Source organism: Typopeltis vanoorti, chromosome 1 (genome assembly GCF_054136105.1).
Source record: "Typopeltis vanoorti isolate ZY-2024b chromosome 1, IOZ_Tvanoo_1.0, whole genome shotgun sequence".
NCBI classification, from domain to species: Eukaryota; Metazoa; Arthropoda; class Arachnida; order Uropygi; family Thelyphonidae; genus Typopeltis; species Typopeltis vanoorti.
In genome coordinates, this window is record NC_143549.1 from 47002284 (window position 1) to 47023670 (window position 21387).

At 36.1% G+C, this 21387-nt stretch overlaps 1 protein-coding gene across 1 annotated transcript in view; it reads left to right on the forward strand.

The window, feature by feature from the left end:
* Window positions 1-21387, forward strand: part of LOC150109949 (protein Cryzl2-like) — a 217177-nt gene that overhangs the window by 127180 nt on the left and 68610 nt on the right. Inside the window, exon 5 of the mRNA XM_090415988.1 lies at window positions 1312-1393. Coding sequence (XP_090272114.1) covers window positions 1312-1393 — 82 coding nt within the window. The remainder of the gene's footprint in view (window positions 1-1311; window positions 1394-21387) is intronic.

Sequence of the window (21387 nt, forward strand, 5' to 3'; positions counted from 1 at the left end):
ATCATTCGTACCTGCCACAATCATTTCTTTCACCCTTACCTTTTGCTCTCTAATAGACTCAGTTACGTCGTTGATAGTCGCAACAGGTTGGTACGATTTTGTCAAATTTTGTCAAATCACACCTTGTACTAACGAATCTCATTACAGCACTCTCTCTTTCATTTTGTTTACGTTCACACTCATACTCTTATTTTTCCTATCATACTTTTTATTATTAGCTGGTGCACTCAGTAGACTTTTGTTCATATGCTCTAGCTGCTGCTTTGCTCTTTGTATCGCTCTGCTCAACAACGCGATCTCACTCATTGCATCTATCTCATCTTTTTTATTTTCTGTTAAATCATTAATTTGCTCTATATTAATACCATCATTCACACTTTCTACATTCATGCTCTCACAGTTCTCTGGTACAATCTCGCCATTTCTTGTCATATCACTATTTTCTTCATTCTGAAGTTTGACAAAAAATATCACACTCACTACCTGAAATACACTTTAATTCCTCATTTTCCTTACATTTTCTACACACACGTTCACTCCTTTATTATCATCTAATCATACTCCAACCGCACTCTGCAAAGCGTACATTTCGCAGATATTACTCTGAATAATCTTCTTTATATTACAGTTATTGATTAAAGATGGCGAACCATTATTACTAGCCGCCATTTTCCTTCTTACGGGAGCCATACTCACTTCTATCGTATTTTATCAAATTAATAATTGAAACACAAAAAACACACATAAACAGACACACTAAGATACGCAAAGCAAACAAAACTACATAATATTCAAGTAAATTTGTCAATGATAACTTAAAATAACACTTATCTTATCAGGAGCCCTCAACAAACACTACAGACTACGAATCCCTCTAGCGGCCAACTAGCCCAGTAGGGGGAGTGGATCTTTAGGGAGTTGAATATGTTTTTTTTTTATTTTATAGGTGGTTTAAAAGTGGCATTAAGATTATAATGACTTTAGGATTGAATATTCTATCATTATTAATTTTTTGTGAAGCTAAGTTACTTGTCACTGATAAGTAACTTGTCTTCATAAAAATAGTTCACAAGCAAACAGTAAAATAATGGCCTGAAGGTTTATAAAATTAACGTAGCAGTAGTTGTACAATTTAGTTCTGTTTTGTTCTATTATTGTGTAAGATACTGAATTTTCCCCCTCTCAGCTTGCATACTAGCATACGAAGTTACATGTTCTGTTTCTCATAAGGAAGTTTACTAGTTTTAATTCACAGTTTTTTTTAATGTGTAATAATACAATGCTTATTATATGGTTTATTCTCTAATTTAGTGATACTGTTCTTGTCACTGCTGCCGGTGGTGGTTTAGGCCTTGCTGCAGTGGATATAGCTACTAATCTTTTTAAGGCTAAGGTAAGATATGAGGGATGATTGGGAAGGGAAAAAGAGTATAATTAATTTTTTAAAAATAACACTTACACTTAAATATTTAATTAATATTTTAGGATTTAAATCATAACTTATTCAAATGAATAAGTTATGAATCAAAGTATCAAACTTTATCGCTTTGCTTTATGCAGATAATGTTATACTCCTAAACAAATCCAGCTAAGTCTCCAGAATCTCTGAACTGAATAAAATGTATAACAAATCATCATGATCAAATTCCTGACATGTACTCTCAAGGGATGTACAGGATATGATAGTACTACATGAAAAATTTACATCATTACTAACTTCCTATCTACAATTTTTCTCCAAATCAGTCTGTTAGTTGTCAAGACTCCAACCTTATCAGATCTTATATTTCTATCGTCTAAGGCACTTTATACCGTATCAATCCACCTATATCTTGATCTTCTTCTGGATCGTTTTGCTGCCAACCTGGCAGAGAACACTTGTTTTGCTAATCTTTCCTCACCCATTCTCTTTAAGTGACCATATACTACCTGAGATTAGCTCTGCTAACGCATTCCTGGATGCCAACAATGTCAAGTTCTTTCCTAATATCCTCGTTTTTAATATGAGATTGCCATTGATGCCATCTGTTCATGCCTATAATCTTTCTCAGGACTCTCATATCTGCGAACTCTAGTCTTTGGTCAAATGTTTTACTTCTGAACCAGCTCTCAGATCCATAAGTTAAAACTGGTTGTATACCAGTTTTAGTATACAGCTAATTTAGTGTTCTGACTAATTTCTCTCTCATTCCATATGAATTTATTCAATTGACTTCCTACCATACCAACTTTGTTGATTTTGTTGTCTATTTCCATATTTAACTTACCATTTTCACTAAAAATCATGCCTAAATAGCTGAAATGTTTTACTTGTTCTATAAGTTCTCCATTCACAATGCAGTTGATATTTTCAATGTTTCTGCCTATTTTCATTGTCTTTGTCTTTTTAATGCTGAACTTCATACCATATCTATTACAACAGTTATTCAATTTATTCAGGGAATTTTGAAAACTTGCAGCAGATTTATTTAGAAGTATAGCATCGTATGCATGAAGCAAAGAGCTGACATTAACATCTCCAATTCTGATATCTTGTTTAATACCACTTTCCTTCATGATGTGATCCATATTGATAATGATTAACAGAGGGGATAATGTACATCCCTGTCTCACACCAGATTTAACATTAAACCGTCTTCCTTTAAAGTTTATTTTTCAAAGGATTAAACTAATTTTATTATCATCTTCCTTTACTTCCTTCAATTCTAACTGCTGACACAACTGAAATAAAGACTAAGTATTGCTTGATATAATGCCCCATTGACATCATATAACTGTATGAATAGCTTCTCTCTTGGCAACTTGTCATATGCCTTTTCCAGATCGACAAAACTTAAATACAAATCTTTGTTATGTTTACATGATTTCTCAGCTAACTGTTGTAAACTGAAGATCTGATCTTGACAGCCTCTATTTGGCCTGAATCCAGCTTGTTCTTCACCGAGCTTTTCTTCCATCATTCTTCTCGACTGTTTCTCAAATATACTTGCATAGATCTTGCCAGGAACACTCAGTAGGGAAATACCTCTGTAATTCTCACATTCAGTTTTATTTCTCTTTTTATATGTGGGTACTATTAGAGCTCTACTTCAATCATCGGGAAATCGTACCTCTGTCCAGGCTTTCTGAACTATGCAGTGCAGCCATTGTAAGACTTTTATACCACCATACTTCAGCATTTCTGGTTGAATATCATCTACTTCAAGTATAGATACGTATTCCTAACTGTATGCCTGTTGAGTTTTTTTTACCACTGTGCTATCACTGCTTGTTTCATTTAGCAATTTTTTTAAATAATTACTCCATACTTCAACAATATCTTTTTCTCCCATTTTCATGTCACCTTTATCATCTCTGACTCCTTTTACAGCACTCTTTCCTCCATTCTGGGAATGGATACTTAGGAGAAGGGAGATGGCATCAGGTAACACTGAGCTCTGTAGAGTCTAGAGGGGATAATGCTGGGTATAGAAACAATGGCATTTATATGCTTTATACTAATTCTAGGAGCATCCGGAATAATGGAGAGGAATCAGTGGTGCAGATAGCATCAGCCTGGCCAAAAATTATTGGGATCACTGAGACATGGTTGACAGAAGGAGATATAATAACAGGAATGGAAGTCGCTGGATACAGCAATTTTTGTCAGGATAGGAGAGGAAAACGTGGTGGTGGGGTACTGCTTATGATAAGTGACGACCTATGTCCTCTAAGAGTGGAGGCTTTGGAAGGAAGTGAGACAAATGATTTTGAGAGCATATGGTGTGAAGTAGAGGTAGGCAAGACAGGATATTTAGTGGGGTGTTGCTACAGACCCAGGAGCACAGAGGATGGGGACCAGGAGATGTTTATCTGGTTCCCATTAGTTAAGTTAAATCAAATGTCTTAGGGAACATGTAACAGAGGGAACAAGAGGTTCAAGAGTTTTGGATTTCGTTATAGCATCAGAAGAGTTGATAATAACTGGAAGAGTTGATAATCCCACCATCTCTCCCACCACTCTCTCTCTCCAGCTGGCATGAGAGATGTCGTCTCTCCCACCAGTTGGAGAGAGTGACCATGTGGTTTTGACTTGGAAAATGAATAGACATGCAGGAGTATCAAAGAGACTGGAAGTTATGTGGAATTATAAAGTAAGTGATTATAATAGTCTTAGACGTCAACTTCAGGAAATTTCATGGAGGGAGGAATTGGAAGGCCGGGATACCATTAGTGTGTGGTAAATTGTGAAAGAATATTTGTTAGCAGCAATGGTAAGTTGTATACCACGAGTGAAGAAGAGGACACAATTTGGAGTAAAGTGGATGACAAACAATATTAAACAGGAATTGCATGCGAAAAAGAGGCCTGAACAATAATAATAATAATAATAATTTCTATGCTTCTTCAAACAACCTCCAGAATATCTTATTACCTTCTTGATATTTATTTTCTATGTTCTTGCCAAAGTCCTCCCATAACTTTTGTTTAGCTAGTTTTACACAGTGTTTCGCTTTCTTACATTTGTTTCTGTATTCTCTAAGAGAAAAGCTGACTTATTTGCCAGGAACTTTTGATATGCTTTCTTCTTTTCCTTCACTGCCTCTTTAACTTCCTGTGTCCACCATGGAGTTCTGATTTTTCTATCCTTGCAGACAACCTCACCACATGCCTCTCTGGCTGAATTAATCAAGGTTTTCTTCAAGGCTTGCCACTGAATCTCCAAGGTTTGGTTCCTGTTCTCAAACTTTTTCATTTTTTCTGCAATAACCTTTGTGTATTTTAGTCTACAGTTCACATCTGAGAGCAGCTCAACTTTTATTTGCTTTAAAACTTTCTTACATGTTATTCTTTTCAATATGAAATTCAGTTTTATCCTGCTCAAGACTAAATAATGATCCCTTCCAATTTTAAATCCTCTGTACACTCTGGTGTCCTGCACCAGGGAGAAAACATCACTATCAACAATAACATAGTCATTGAGACTTTTCTTATTCCTTGCATCTTCTCTCCACGTGAATTTGTGCACCTTTTTATGTTGGAACATGATGTTAGTAATAACCAGTCCATGTCCTGAGCAGAAATCCAACAGGTATTTGCCATTATTATTAGCTTTGCTCTTTTCTCCAAATTTTCCCAGAATATTTTTGTATGTCTGACAATCATTTCCTACTCTGCTATTTAGATCCCCAACAAGGACCAAATTTTCCTTTTTCATTGTGTCTGTTGCTTTTTCTAAAGCAAAGCATCAAAAAATTCCTCCACTTCTACCTTAGTAGAATCTTCTGTGGGACCATAGGCACAAATAAGTCTTATTGTCCAATTCTCCATTCTGATATTAGCCCACATCACTCTACTTTAAGCTGCCTGCCATTCAAGAAGATTAGCCTCATATTTTGTGCTGAATACTATGGCTACTCCTCCTTTTCCTTGATTGTCATTTCCTGAATATAACATTTTGTATTTATTGCTCAGAAAGATCCCACCAGTTTTTGTCTTTTTTGTTTTAGTCACCCCCTATTATGTCGATCTGGTACTTATCTAATTCCTCCACTAGCTCCATTTTTTTTGCCATTCAGGTTTCTTATATTGATAGTACCGATCTTTAACTCTGGTGATGTTGAGTTGGGGTGTGTTTTCAGATTTGTTCCAGTAGCTGACTTTTTGCTGTTCGCTTTGGTTTCCTGGCGAAAACAACGGCGGCCTTGTTTAACTGGGTGACTCCCCAGCCAGCATGAAATTTTGTCATGTTGTACCATCATTTTGTATATTGGTTTAAGCCAATAAGAATACAATTTGGTCAGCTAAATCCCAAATTGCCAGCCCATCCTCGTTCGTTCGGTATTCAGGTAGATACCCAACATGGTGCACCACGAGAAGGCAAGGATTGGACATTAGGTCAGTAGCCCTGGTTGGTTCTCCGCATTCCTTTAAAGGTTAGGTGGAGGTCTCCTCTTAGTTATATAGCTTTGACCCTTAAGCACCCCTGTATAACAAATTTGGCACGAAAATCAGCAATGAAAAGACCAAAACTTTAAAATAAGCAGGAACATATAAAACTCATACTGCATTCTCAATGGAGAACCTGTCAAATAAAATATTCCAGCTATTTAGACACAATTTTTAGTAACATAACAAATTAAATATGGAAGTCGACAATTAAGTATGCAATCTAGCTGTTATTGCAGGAAATGCAAAAATAAATTTATGTCGAATAAGAGAAAAATTTAATCTAAACACTAAACCTAGCACTATACAAGACATTGCTCAAACCAATTTAATTTATGTTAATAGAGTAATTTGGAGGAAAATTATAGATAAGAGATTAGTAATAATGTATATAAACTTAATCATGTCGTACTGTCATATCCTGTACGTCCTTTAAAGATACATATCATGAAGTTGATGATGATGAATAAGTTTGAATTTATTCATTGCTCCATCTTTCACATTTTTAAAAGAAAATAATTTCTTTTATAAATAAATTGTATGTATGTTATTTACCTAAATATTATATATAAATTTGCCAACTTGGTTAGCTGAGTGATTAGCATACCTGCTCTCTCCAACCAACAGGCTGTGGGTTCACATCCCACTGCAAGGATGGATGTTTGTGATTGTCTTTTTAAGTGGAAGCTGAATTTCATCATCTAGTGGGAGACAACCACTCTGCTTATTTGGAAGCCTGTAGTAGCTTGAAAGAAGTTCCATGTTAGGTGTCTAGGATGGGGTTTCCAGAGTATGTAAAAAAAAAATAATAATAAATAAATATAAATACAAAAAAAATATATATATATTCAGGGTGATTATAATTAAAGTTCACATTTTGAAACGCTGCAAATGTGTAACTACCCATTGGAAAGATTTAATATTTAACATGATGATGTGCAGCAATGGAATTTTATTTTGTGCAGAAACCAATGTTAGTTCTAAAAGATAGCACTGCAATACATGTAAATTATGTACGATACTCCTGGTATGCAGTGAAACACTGCGACTGTACCATTTATGCAAATGACAAATATCCCCAATGATGTATGTGCTTCGAAAGAAGCTTCTATAAAAGCAGGTAGTTTTGGAATGTGTCAATCCATTACCTGCGGACAGATAGCGTGTTCAAGCACAATGTCACCGTTACCAAAGGATTGCACTCCTCTCATGAAGTTGTTTCACCAAAATAACAGCTGTGCCTTGAACAACACATGAAATTTCAGAACTTTAAAGGGATTAAAAATGGATCCTATGACTGCAAATGGCATAAACAAAATGATCTGTAAATTTGAAGAGACAGGTTCCTTAGATATCAAACCTGGCAGAGGATGGAAGCCCATCAAATGGCAGACAGTGGAGGAAGTAGCCACAGTGTTAGAGGAAGAAAAGATGGGCAAATGTTGTAGGAAGCTGCAGCACAGGCTGTATTGTTTTTAGACAAATCTGTAAGCACAGTTCACAAAGTCGTAAGGCAGATTCTGTGCTGTTATGCTTACAAGATTTCCCATATTCAGTATTTGCTTAATCCTGACTGGGGTGCATGAGAAACATTTGCCCTACAGTTTCTTGCTTGGGCTGAACTGGACAACAACTTGCCATGGAACATTTTCTAGACCGAGGAAGCTCGCTTCCATCTGGATGGTGCTGTGAATGTGCACAACTGCAGAATTTGGGCAACCACAAACTCACATACCGAGTTCAAGGAGCTTGGTCCTACTGGTCTTGTTACTTGGACTATTAATGGCCTGCGATATGCATCTCTCTCTCTGAGCCAGTCAGGCGATTCCAACACTTCAGCAGTGTTTGTGCCTGTATCCAACATTTTTTATGCGGGATGGTGTCCTGCATAAAAACAACAGTTTTTATGCAGGACATGCATAAAATTTTATGTGACTCATACACTACCCCAGATATCAGAATCATCAGCATAGCAGCTGATGATTCTGACATCTTCATGCAATGTAGCCAGCATGCTCATTGAATCTGAACCCCTGCGACTTTTGGCTTCAGGAATATCTCAAAGTTTATTGTGGACATATAGCCAACTTAGGACCTCAAGACCATTACATTACATGCCATATCCCCAGCATTTCGAGTGAAACTCTGTGTTATGTGGTTCATTACGTGATTTTGTGATTTCAGCGCTTTCCTGAAAACAGAGGACAGCATATTGAACATGTTGTGTAACCACACAATATGCTGTGTGTACCCTACATTTTGTGATGTTTTTAATTACCCACTATGGTATTGCCATCATAATGGCAACTTTTAGAACTAACATTGTTTTTTGTGCAGAATAAAATTCCATCGGTGCTCCTACATTCCTACAATCTCAAAGTCATGATCAACAACAAGCTAATTGAAAAAGTCACAAATCCAAAATACCTTGGTATTACGCTTGATCAGGAATTACGTTTTGCACAACACAGCTCTAACACTTCCAACAGAGCTCTAAAAAAATTAAATATACTGAAAAGGCTTTGTGGAACAAATTGGGGTGCAAAGCCAAAAATCTTCAAGACTACTTACACTACACTAATAAGGCCAATAATGGAACATGCAGCACCTCTCTGGTCACCTTCAGCCTCATCGGTAAAAAAAATTAGACAAAATACAAGCAAAAGCATCCAAGATTATCATTGGGGCAGTCTCATTCACTAACAACATCAGAGCCAAACAGGAATGTGGGCTTGACCTGCTGGAGGAAAGACGAAAATTTGCCACCATAAAATTCATAAATAATATCAGAAGCTACCAAAGCGATCATATCTCCCTAAAAACTTATGAGCATTGGAATCAAAAATGCAGACTTCACAGATCATCAATTTTACAATATGATGATTAAATTCTAATACCTCTTTAAATCTAAACCTTACCAAACTTTGTACAAAAAAAGAACCAAAAGAAATGCTCAAAGAAAAAGGCCTAAATACTATCAACCTTCTTTCATCCTCCATCAGTATTTGTTATACCAATGGATCATCAGACACCAATATGATTAATGGAGGTGCTAGTGTTCTCCTTCTACTCCCGAAAGGTGAGAAACTTTCAATAAAAGTTGGATCTGGGAGAATTGCTTCCAATTTTACCAGCGAACTCTACGCAATAAATAAAGCACTTGAAGCCTACTTAAAACTATCATCATCTCAACAATCTGAAGGAATTATAATTTACAGTGACTCAAGATCAGCTATGGAGGCAATCAAAAATGGCTCACACAAGACATCCATAAACTCTTAAATCAACTAAAGTGTTTAGGAAAAAGTTGCATTTTACAATGGATTCCTGCTCATGTAGGCATTGATTACAATGAAGCAGCTGATAAATTAGTTTCAGTGGATAATAATATTTGGTTAACCGATCAAGTGTTGATCAGTTTTATTAATTAACTGGACCAACTAGTTTCGCCACACTTATCTGTTGGCTTCTTCAGGGCACTTACATATAGGTTTAAACACTCTCACAATTATGCGTAACTGCAAAACTGACTAGAATAATTACAAATAAAATAGTATCGAATGTGAGTGAAACACATATCGCGTGTACAAGATCAGCTAGCTGTTGCTGAGGAACCTTCTGTAGTTTGTATTAAAGTTCATTTCTTCCGTTTTTAAGGCTCTGATTAGGGTTTTCCATATCTCTGGGAGTATTAGGCCTTGATTTCTGTTAAGGTTCACAGTAGAACGGGCGACTGTGGCTGCTTCTTTGAACATTCTTGAATGGTAATCTTCCTCTAAGTAATGGGAACAGCTTTTGTCCCACTCGATGACATGGTTAGTTGTGGAGAAATGAGACGATAGGCCAGAAATGTCCTGTCTGTTGTTTTTGACATAGCCAATGTGCTCCTTTTGCCTAATTTCGAGGCTTCTCGAAGTCTGTCCAGTGTAATTAGAGCCACATGAGCATGGAATATTATAGACTCCAGCATATTTGTAGAAAGGATGGTCGTCTTTTGGAGATCTTAGTAGTTTATGAATAGTATCTATAGGCTGAAATGCTACTCTTATTTTGTGTTGTTTGAGGAGATTGGCTAGTTTGTTGGCAATGCCACTTACATACGGAATTGCAATCGTTTTTATATATTGAATCTCTTCTTGTTCTCTTGTTCTCAATCTCCTCAAACAACACAAAATAAGAGTAGCATTTCATCCTATAGATACTATTCGTAAACTACTAAGATCTCCAAAAGACAACTGTCCTTTCTACAAATATGCTGGAGTCTATAATATTCCATGCTCATGTGGCTCTAATTACATCGGACAGACTTCGAGAAGCCTCGAAATCAGGCAAAAGGAGCACATTGGCTATGTCAAAAACAACAGACAGGACATTTCTGGCCTATCGTCTCATTTCTCCACAACTAACCATGTCATCGAGTGGGACAAAAGCTGTTCCCCTTACTTAGAGGAAGATTACCATTCAAGAATGTTCAAAGAAGCAGCCACAGTCGCCCGTTCTACTGTGAACCTTAACAGAAATCAAGGCCTAATACTCCCAGAGATATGGAAAACCCTAATCAGAGCCTTAAAAACGGAAGAAATGAACTTTAATACAAACTACAGAAGGTTCCTCAGCAACAGCTAGCTGATCTTGTACACGCGATACGTGTTTCACTCACGTTCGATACTATTTTATTTGTAATTATTCTAGTCAGTTTTTATTCTTGTCAGTTTTGCAGTTACGCATAATTGTGAGAGTGTTTAAACCTATATGTAAGTGCCCTGAAGAAGCCAACAGATAAGTGTGGCGAAACTAGTTGGTCCAGTTAATTAATAAAATTGATCAACACTTGATCGGTTAACCAAATATTATTATTTACTAATTTATGATCAAGAAAACAACCTTCATGATAGTTTCAGTGGAATTAGTTTAGCTTTTGCTAAACTAATTCCACTGAAATCAGTGATACAACATCAAATTCTCGAAATCAGTGCTGACAGAAAGACCTCCACCATGATAGCAAGATTACGAACAGGACATTACAGAGGAATGAAGATCAATACAGATGATACGAAAACATATAGAAACTGCAACATCTGCCCCAATACTGAACTGACACCCACTTGCATCTTTACCTGTCCAGCAATTACAGCAGCCTTGTAAGAAATAGATCCTAATCCTGAACAAACATCTCTATACAAACAAAATCATTAACATAGCCAGAGCAGTACAAGGAGCACAAGGAAACATCTAAGACTCTTCAAAGGAAAAGACAACAACAACATTGATGCCATATAGTCATGCTCCTAATCTTTCTCAGGACTCTCATATCTAGTCTCTAGTCTTTGGTCAAGTGTTTTACTTCTGACCCAGCTCTCAGATCCATAAGTTAAAATTGGTTTGAACACTGTCTTGTATACAGCTAATTTAGTGTTTTGGCTAATCTCTCTCTTATTCCATATAAATTTATTCGGTTGACTTCCTACCATACCAGCTTTGTTGATTCTGTTGTCTATTTCCATATTTAATTTACTCACTAAAAATTGTGCCTAAGTAGCTGAAATGTTTTACTTGTTCGACAGGTTCTCCACCATTCACAATGCAGTTGATATTTTCAATGTTTCTGCCTATTTTCATTGTCTTTGTCTTTTTAATGCTGACCTTCATACCATATCTATTACAACAGTTATTCAATTTAGTCATGGAATCTTGCAGACTTGTAGCAGATTTATTTAGAAGTATAATATCCACATAAAGCAAAGAGCTGACATTAACATCTCCAATTTTGATATCATGTTTAATACCACTTTCCTTCATAATGTGATCCATATTGATAATGATTAACAGAGGAGATAATGTACATCCCTGTCTCACACCAGATTTAACATTAAACCATCTTCCTTTCCTTCCTTCAATTCTAACTGCTGACTTACAACTCAAATAAAGACTAAATATTGCTTGATACAATGCCCCATTAACACCATATAACTGCAGCATATTGAATAGCCTCTCTCTTGGCACCTTGTCATATGCTTTTCCAGATCTGCAAAACTTAAACACGGATTTTTGTTTTATTCCCTTGATTTCTCAACTAACTGTTATAAAGTGAATATCTGATCCTGACAGCTTCTATTTGGCCTGAAATCCAGCTTGTTCTTCACCATGCTTCTCTTCCACAATCCTTCTCAACTGTTTCTCAAGTATACTTGCATATGTCTTACCAGGAACACTCAGTAATGAAATACCTCTGTAATTCTCACATTCAGTTTTTTTTCCCCTTTTTATATATAAGTACTATGAGAGCTCTACTCCAATCATCCCTCTGTCCAAGCCTTCTGAACTATGTAGTGCAGCCACTGTAAGACTGTTATACCTCCATACTTGAGCATTTCTGGTCGAATATCATCTACTCCAGCTGCCTTTCCATATTTCAGGCTTTTGATGGCTTTTTCTACTTCAAGTATGGATATGTATTCCTGATTCATTTAGCAATTTTTCAAAGTAATTACTCCATACTTCAAGGATATCTTTTTCTCCCGTTTTCATGTCACCTTTATCATCTCTAATTCCTTTTACATTTCCTCCATTTCTGAGCTTCTTCAACAACCTCCAGAATATCTTGCCATCTTCTTGATATTCATTTTCTGTGTTCTTACCCAAGTCCTCCCATGACTTTTGTTTAGCCAGTTTTACACAATGTTTAGCTTTCTTACACATTTGTCTCTGTATTTTCTAAGAGCATCAATGACATTATATATATTAGTCTAATTCATGTTCAAAAGCTGCTCAAACTTTGATTCTTTTTAAACACTTCTACACTTTTCTTTTCAATATTACATTCAATTTTATCCTTATCAAGATTATAGCAACCACCTCCTATTTCAAATTCTTTGTATACTCTTGAATTCTAAAGCAACAAGAAGATATTAGCAATAACGATACTAACAATAACAGTCAATGAGACAGTTCTTATTTCTCGAGTCTTCTCTCCATGCAAATCTGTGCACACATCTTTATGTTCATTATCTTCTCTGGGATATAAGCACAAATAAGTCTAATTACACAATTCCCCATTCTGAGATCTCCACCACATTACCTGATATCGCCTGCCATTCAAGAAAATTATCATCATGTTTAATGTTTTATACTTCTTCTTTACCCTGATTATTCTCAGGACTCTCATATCTGGTCTCTAGTCTTTGGTCAAGTGTTTTACTTCTGACCCAGCTCTCAGATCCATAAATAAGTTGAAATTGGTTTACTATTTCTTTGCACAATTCCCCATTGAGATCTCCACCACATTACTTGATATCGCATGCCATTCAAGAAGATTATCACCATGTTTAATGTTTTATACTCCTTCTTTAACCTGATCATTACTGTCTGAATATAACATCTTGTATTTGTTATTTAAAACAGTTTCACCTATTTTTGTTGTCTCTGTTTTGATAACACCGATTATGTTGACATGGTACTTTCCTTGTTCTTCCGCCAGTTCCACTTCTTTCCATTTATACCTCTTACAATGATGGTGCCAACCTTGAATTCTGCTGATGGGAATCTGGTGTTTGTTGCAGTAGTTGACCTTTCTGGATGATTCTTATTTGAAATATTCTTGCTTCATGGCTAACTGAAAATAATAATCATAAATATATTGGTATCATAAGGCAAGTAAGAAATGATGATCCAATAAAAATGCCGAAGTTTGTGCGAGAGATTATTATTATGTAACACTTCAAAGGAGTCAGACTCATTGTGATAGCAGTGCACACTATTCCACTACATAACAACTCACTGTCTCCTCTACTTAATCTTTACCTACTTAACCAACACACAATGCCTTCTGCCATCCACCACTACCAATAATATTTTGTATCTGTAAATTGCATGTGTCCTATTGGCCACATGCAATTTATGCACCTGTTTTATGCAATTTATGTGCCTGTATGCAGGATAAAAAGCCAGTCACCATGAAAAAAAAAAAAAAAAAACTGCAACTTCTATATGCTGTATGAGATCAGCTAACTCACTTTCAATTGAAAAAAAAAAAAAAAAAAAAAAAAAACATATAAATATTCCTCTCAAGAATCAAATTCAGGTCTTTTTCAATCAAAGGGTGCAGTGTCCCATTGTTCTTCCAATTGCGCTACAGAGGTGCTTAAAAGATAAATGATGAACAGATATATACAGTTGCTCATAATAATATATTAATAAGATTAATACATCATTTCTTCCATAAATTCAAGAAATCATAGTTATCAAAATGAATGCCAATACCGTTCTGAGGATATAAATACCCTCTTGGGTATTTATATCCTCAGAACAGAGGAAGGGGACAGCCATTTTCCCATAAAATTCATTATAGCATGAATCTTGTTCTATTAACTATTTCTCTGGTCCCCACAGGTTCACTATAGCGAGCATCTACCAAATCAGCTTTTTTTTTTTTTTTTTCCATTAAACACCTTTTCATTAGTTATGTGGATATGGAAAATTAATTAAACTTTAATTATACTCAAGAAAAAAAATTACATTCTTCTTTTTATAATTTACCCAAGTATTATTAATATTATTTCCAGGCCACCATGCAGTCTGAAGATTCATCAAGGAATGAATCTTCAGACTGGTGGATGGTGTTGAACACTCCCAGATCACAATAACTATCATACTTTGCTTTGAATACATTCAATTTGAAGCACTCAGCATCCATTCTGGCAGTGCATTACACATTAAGCACCCATCAAGCAAAAATAACTCTTCTTTTCACTTCTTTACTTGCATGACCTTTGTATAATTTCCTTGTTCTCAAATTACCCATTATCCTCTGTAATAATTCCTTTATCTATTTGATAGGCTCCTCTCACTAACTTATATGTCTCAACCAATTCGTCCCCTCTTCCTCCTATCTGCCAGACTCTGAAGACCACATTCCCTCAATCCAGATCTCATGAGAGAGTCTTAGTTATTTGCCTTTGCACTTTCTCTGACTCTCTTTATGTTTACAAAGGGAAGTGGGCAGGGGGAGTAATATTTTATTCATGCAGTGGATGTTGTAGTTTGACTAAGAAAGTGTTGTATATGTGGATAAATTCAGTAGAGGGTGTGATTATTATAGTAAGTAATTTTGCCTGTTTTTTATTTTTACAATACTAGAGTGATGTGATGGATGGTGGTGTAAGGATCATCAGGCTGCTATGTAACAAAGATGGCTAGATAGCTAAATCTCTCAATTATATCTATCTCCTCAATCATATCTATAATTATTTACACCTTAGAAACACACTAAGGTTCATAACAGAAACACCTTGGTGTGACTTGGCAAGTTTAACCTAATTATCAAGGGCAACCACTTATGATTTGCCAAACTTCTCCATGGCATTTGTGCAGAGTGAGTAATATATAGTAGATCTTCTGTTGATCAGCAGCGATGAAAATGATCGTGACTATTGAAAATGATATTTTTTAAAGTTGCTCTCTTAAAGCAGAGATTCTCATTTGGAGGCAATAGTTCTCCCAAAAGGGAGGAAGTTTTTTTTGGGGAGGGTTTGTGGTTCTACAAAGTTCAACCCTGCCCAGTAACATCTGATTTTTGACATATAGGTATATTATATTAGAAGTGAGTAGGAAGTTTTGATAAAAGGAATAGTGGGAAAGATTTAACCACTTTTATTTTTCATACATATTAAATGCTTAAGTGCTTTTAGAAATAATGTCTCTGCAATCCTTGGTATTTGCACCTTTCTGATAGCTGTGACCTTGGTGGCTGCATGGTTTGTTTTATTGTTCAATATATGTGGCATGGATGGAATGAGGAAATACTTCAGCCTATTGTTTCTACTTTCTAAGTAATAATTTGTATTGCTTTATTGTTTCCTTGTGGAAGTTATTTTTGATCCGCAGTGCTTTTTGTGAGTGGCAGGCTGTGAGAATTTTACATTTTATTTAATTCTTTGCAGTATTCGATCCATCATCAATCATGTCAAGTGCTGAAAAGAAAGTATCAACAATATTTGAATGAATATTTAACTTATGGTTTCATTGAACGCCCATTTGACTCAAGAACCTATGTGCCTTATGTGTAATAATTCTTTTTCAAATGAGGCAATGAAGCCATCAAGACTTAGATCAAAAAGGAAACATCCTAATAAAGTTATTAAAATATTGAATACTTTAAAATTTTAAAACAGAATTTTGAGCTTTGAAACACTGTTATCTTAAACACAGAAACAAACGAAGATGAAATCATTGCATCTTATAAAACTGCAGAAATCATTGCAAAAACTGATAGTGCTCATATAATTGTGAGATTGTTGTAACCCTCCCATTAGAAAGTGTAATTTCAACAGTAATGCATGAAAATCTTCCCACTATTTTAAAATCATTGTCATTGATCAATAATTCAATGTGAAGATAAATTTATGAGATGTCAGTTAACATTGACAAATCCTAGATATATTTCAATGTATCTAGGATTAATTTCCTATTCTGCTGTTTAGGACTCCTTGAGGAGTCCATATAATACTATGGGCTCCTCAAGTGCTCATTGAGAGAAAGGGAACCCCCCCCCCCTCTCTTAGTTAGTTATTGTAAAATCTTGTATAGAAAAAAAATAGAAATATTTTTTCTATGTTGATTTTACATGGGCAATTAAATTACATATTACACTTAAGTAAAAGAATGTATAACTCACTGTACTGAGATAAATGTTGTAACTAAATGTTAAAAGATCTGAATAAGAACTACTAGATTTATAACTAAAATTAAGCCCAGACAGGATTGGGCTAGGAGACACAAGGCTAGCAACAGTCGCGAAGGTCACCGGATTATGAATTTTCCCTCCAAAACCCAGCTATAGCATGGGTGACAGAGAAAACCCTCCAGTAAATCTGAGGAACTTTAGAGAAGGGCCAAGGTTGGGAGAATGATATAAAAGACAGAAATTGAGTGGCCAGGAGACTCTCGTTTCAAAGTTTGTTCCTGCCAGGCCTTTCCGAGGACGGGGAGAGTCATGTTCCTGTGGCAGTTCTGATGAAGATGGGAAGTTCGCTAGTAGCAGAGATGATCTTTTCAAGATATCCCACAGTGAGATTCCCCGATGTTCTACTTGTGTGCTGAATTATCACAGCCATATCCCAGTGCTAAATCGAAAGTTAGCTGGGAAGAAGCGGATTGCCTAAGCCTTTAGGATTTAGGACTGTGTAATGAACTAGAAAGATTGTAAGTAGAATGTTTCATGTAATATCTTAGATTGTGAAGTTCAAACGACAAATGTTGGTTCTGTTATCTAGTGGCATAGAATGTGTTAGAGAGAATTGGAAAGTCATAATTTAGTTTGAGTGTGAATAGTAGAATACAGAGATCTACAGATTTGCCTATGTTATGTATTGCTAAGAGTGAATGTGGTTTAAGTTTTTCCTTTTATTGTTTACAACATGAGAGAAGTTTAAGTGTGTTAAGTTTCATCCAAGTGTCTAAAAAGTTAATGTGTAATTATGATTTCTTTGTCTTAAAGATTAAGCAAAATGCTTAATTGATTTTTTTGAGAGTTAGACACGTGACAGGTATTGTCTCCAATGTACTCTTGTTGTCTTAGAACCAGACACGTGATATGTGGTGTTTGAATGTTGTATATAATTTGTCTTAGTAAGAATAAACATGTTGTTGTTAATAGCTTTCCTGATCTTGTTTATCCAATGCACTTCTCATAAAAATACAAACCTGTGTGACCTATGAGTAGTAATAGCCACGACTGACTGATTAATTAATAGGAGTTGCTTGAGATAGAGTAAAATTAAGAGTTATTATTGTGCTTAGCTGAATATTTCTCTTATATGTAAGGGAAGGAACAACAGTTCTTTTACGTGATCCTTAATGGTGCAGTTGAAAAAAAAAAAAATTATAGATCAATACAAGTGAAATACAGCAAAGTAGATTAAGGACTTGGCTCCAGTCAGAAGCTTTTCCTAAGTGTACAATTCATTATAGATCAATACAAGTGAAATACAGCAAAGTAGATTAAGGACTTGGCTCCAGTCAGAAGCTTTTCCTAAGTGTACAATTCAAGCATGTGCAGAAGCATATTTCCGGCCTTGAGAGAGAGCGGGGGTGGGGGTAAAACTAAGTTAAGGACTAAAGATTAAGATTAATTGCAAGTTTTATGCATGAATTAGAAATTGAAGTCTATAGACAGTTTGAACTAGCTCAAGCAACTACAATAAAAAATTAAATAAGAAAAATATTGCAATGGCGCAGTAGACATCTATTTGTTAAATTAAATAGATTAATAAAAAGTAAGTAAAAAAATATTTACGTTATACATGCCTAAATACCTATCATAACTTTCTTTACAGGAAATCATTTAAGCTGCATTTACAACAATGGCAGTCCATTTTACAGATTCATTACATGCTGTGAAAAGATTCTGAACCTAGCATGCTTCCTTAACACAGCCTTATTCAGTTCCAGGGATGACAATGAATTTGTCATGTATCTTCTTTTATCTATTAATCAAACTTTGAAGAAAACATTTCCCTTAGTCTAGCCTCTTATGCACAGTTTCATAGACCAGTTATCTAATGACCATATCTGAAAACAGTATTCATGATGTGGTCTTATCCAATGGTAGAAATCATGTTTGTATATACAGGTAGGAAAATGGTGTATACTGTAAAGTGTGATGTTTATAGTGTAACATGTGCTACTTGGATATGGACATGTTATTCTGCCATTCATTTAACTATGCATTTCCATATGTGTAACTCCTACTGTTGCAACCTCAGTAAAGGTAGACATTGATCAAGGTAGTGATCCTCTCCATAATGCATATATATGGAAATGTTACTTCTACTATTGATTTAGCGCTATGTATATCCATGAGTGTGAATCTACTGAGACGTCAATAAAGATAGAAACTGATCTAGGTAGTGAACCTTTCCATAATTTTGAGGAGTGCACTAGAGTTGCTGAACACTGTGGCGGTGAATTTGAGCTGTGCTAGGAAAAAAGTGTTTTTAAATGTGTATAGTGTGACTTCTTTTGCGAATTGCTCTACATTTTTTTTTTTTTTTCACTAATACAAGTGGTGCTGCTTTTGGAGTTGAGTTGTTTACATTGTGTTATTTTTCAGTTACTGAGAAGGCGAGGTCAGAGTTGGATGCATTTACGGTCAAAGAGAAGAAGATAAGTTTTTGTATTTAGTTATTTAGTATAGTTAAATATAGTTTATACTTATAGTATCACATAAGTAAATTAGCTTACAGTAGAGCGTATAACATAGTATAGTAGAGCGTTTAGTATATAGCATTTAGTTGTAGTAATTCCTCGGCACTTTGAATAATAGCAGCAGCCACAGCTCCAATTACAAATGGCATGCTGCCAAGTCCTCCCCCATTTAGGGACTCTATTTTGCATAACATAATACAGGATTTTGTGGCATGTAGTGCTTGTAGTATGTATGTGTCCCAGCAGTTGGATATGTGGCAGGTGAGAGAAGGGGGGGGGATGCATGCATATATGTGCAAAATGTAGGCAATGAGAGGAACTTAGTGAGTTAAATATTACAATAGCTGACCTGGTTGCATCTGAGGTGGGAGAGTCTGAACTTAGAGAGACGAGTAGTGTGATAGAAGATGAGAATGACGAGCGGAATATGAATGAAAAAATAAGAGTGGGAGGTGTGGAAGGCTTGAATGATTGTGAAGTTTTTGGAGATTGTCTTCATTGGGAGGATGAATGGCGAGCAAGAGTGGCTAACATGCAGAGAGAGAGATGAGCTGAAAGAGGAGGTGGAATATCTTGGGAATGAAATGAGAAGTATGAAAGATGAGATTAGGTGAATCAGATTAGGAGTGAGAGAGGGAGAGAGAGTCATGGGAATGATAGAAGAGGAGAGAATAGAAACAGTAGAAGAGAGTGAATGAGAGAGTTTGGGGAATGATTAAAGAGGAGAGAGAGAGAGAATAGAAACAGTAGAAGAGAGGGAATGAGAGAGTTTGGGGAATGATAAAAGATGAGAGAATAGAAACAGCAGAAGAGAGGGAATGAGAGAGTTTTGGGAATGATAGAAGAGGAAAGAATATAAATAGTAGAAGAGAGGGAATGAGAGAGTTTTGGGAATGATAGAAGAGGAAAGAATATAAATAGTAGAAGAGAGGGAATGAGAGAGTTTTGGGAATGATAGAAGAGGAAAGAATAGAAACAGTAGAAGAGAAGGAATGAGAAAGAGTTATGAGAATGAGAGAATAGAAACAGTAGAACACAGGGAATGAGAGAGAGTTATGGGAAATGATAGAAGTGGAGAGAGAGGGAATGAGAAGAATGCGAGGGAGTTCTGGAACCATTGATAGAGTGATGCCAGGACAGCAGGTAAGTAGGAGAATACAAAGAGAAAGGGTTAGAGGAGAGCGAGAGAGAGAGACAGCGAGGGAATGTAGGTGAGCAGTCAAGGAACAGAGTGATAAGAGGCATGATGTATAGAGACTCAATGATCTGTGATGTGCAAAATAGGATGCCAGAGGAGCGTTTTCCTGGAGAAATGATAGAAAGTGTGGGTATGGCAGTTAAGTGGGGTGAAAGCGTGGATGAGATGATTGTGATGGTGGGCACAAATGACTTGAGAGGCAGTGTAAATCGGGTGGTGAGAGATCTAAGATTCATGCTTGATGTTGTACAAAAGAAAACGCAAAGAGGAAAGATTGTGTGTGTGTGTGTGTGTGTGTGTGTTTCCCAGGTATGATAATGAAGAGCAGAGCAGAAGAGCAGTAATAATGAATAGCATAATAGCCAGAATGTGTTAGAAGAGAGGATTCTAATATGTGGTTGCTTGGAGGGCATTTGAGGACAGAAAGGATATGTGAGAGACCACTTGCATCTGAATGAGGTAAGACATAGGCATCTGGAGAGATTGCTGTTTTCTGAATGAGTCGGTGCATCAATGCAGGAAAACTAGAATTCCCAGGGCGGATGGTATCAGGGATGGCCTCTTGTGGGAAGGGAGACAACATCAGGTAATACTGAGTCCAGTGGACTCTGGAGGGGATAATGATAGGTATAGAAGCAGTGACATTTTTACAGGAGTATCTGGAATAAAGGAGATGAATTGGTGGTGTTGATAGCATCAGCATGGCCAAAGATTATTGGGATCTCTGAGACATGGTTGATGGAAGATGATATAATAACAGGAATAGAATAACAGGGTACAGCATTTTTTGGCAGGATAGGAAGGGAAAACATGGTAGTGGGGTACTGCTTATGATAAGTGATGACTTATGTCCTTGAAGAGTGGAGGCTTTGGAAGGCAGTGACACTAATGGTTTTGAAAGCATATGGTGTGAGGTAGAGGTGCAAGATAGGATATTTAGTGGGATGTTACTACAAGCCAAGGAGCACAGAGAATGGGGAGCAGGAGATGTTTAGGCAGTTGAGCTTGGCAAGTGCAAGAAGAAGAATGATTGTTATGGGAGATTTTAACTATAGCAG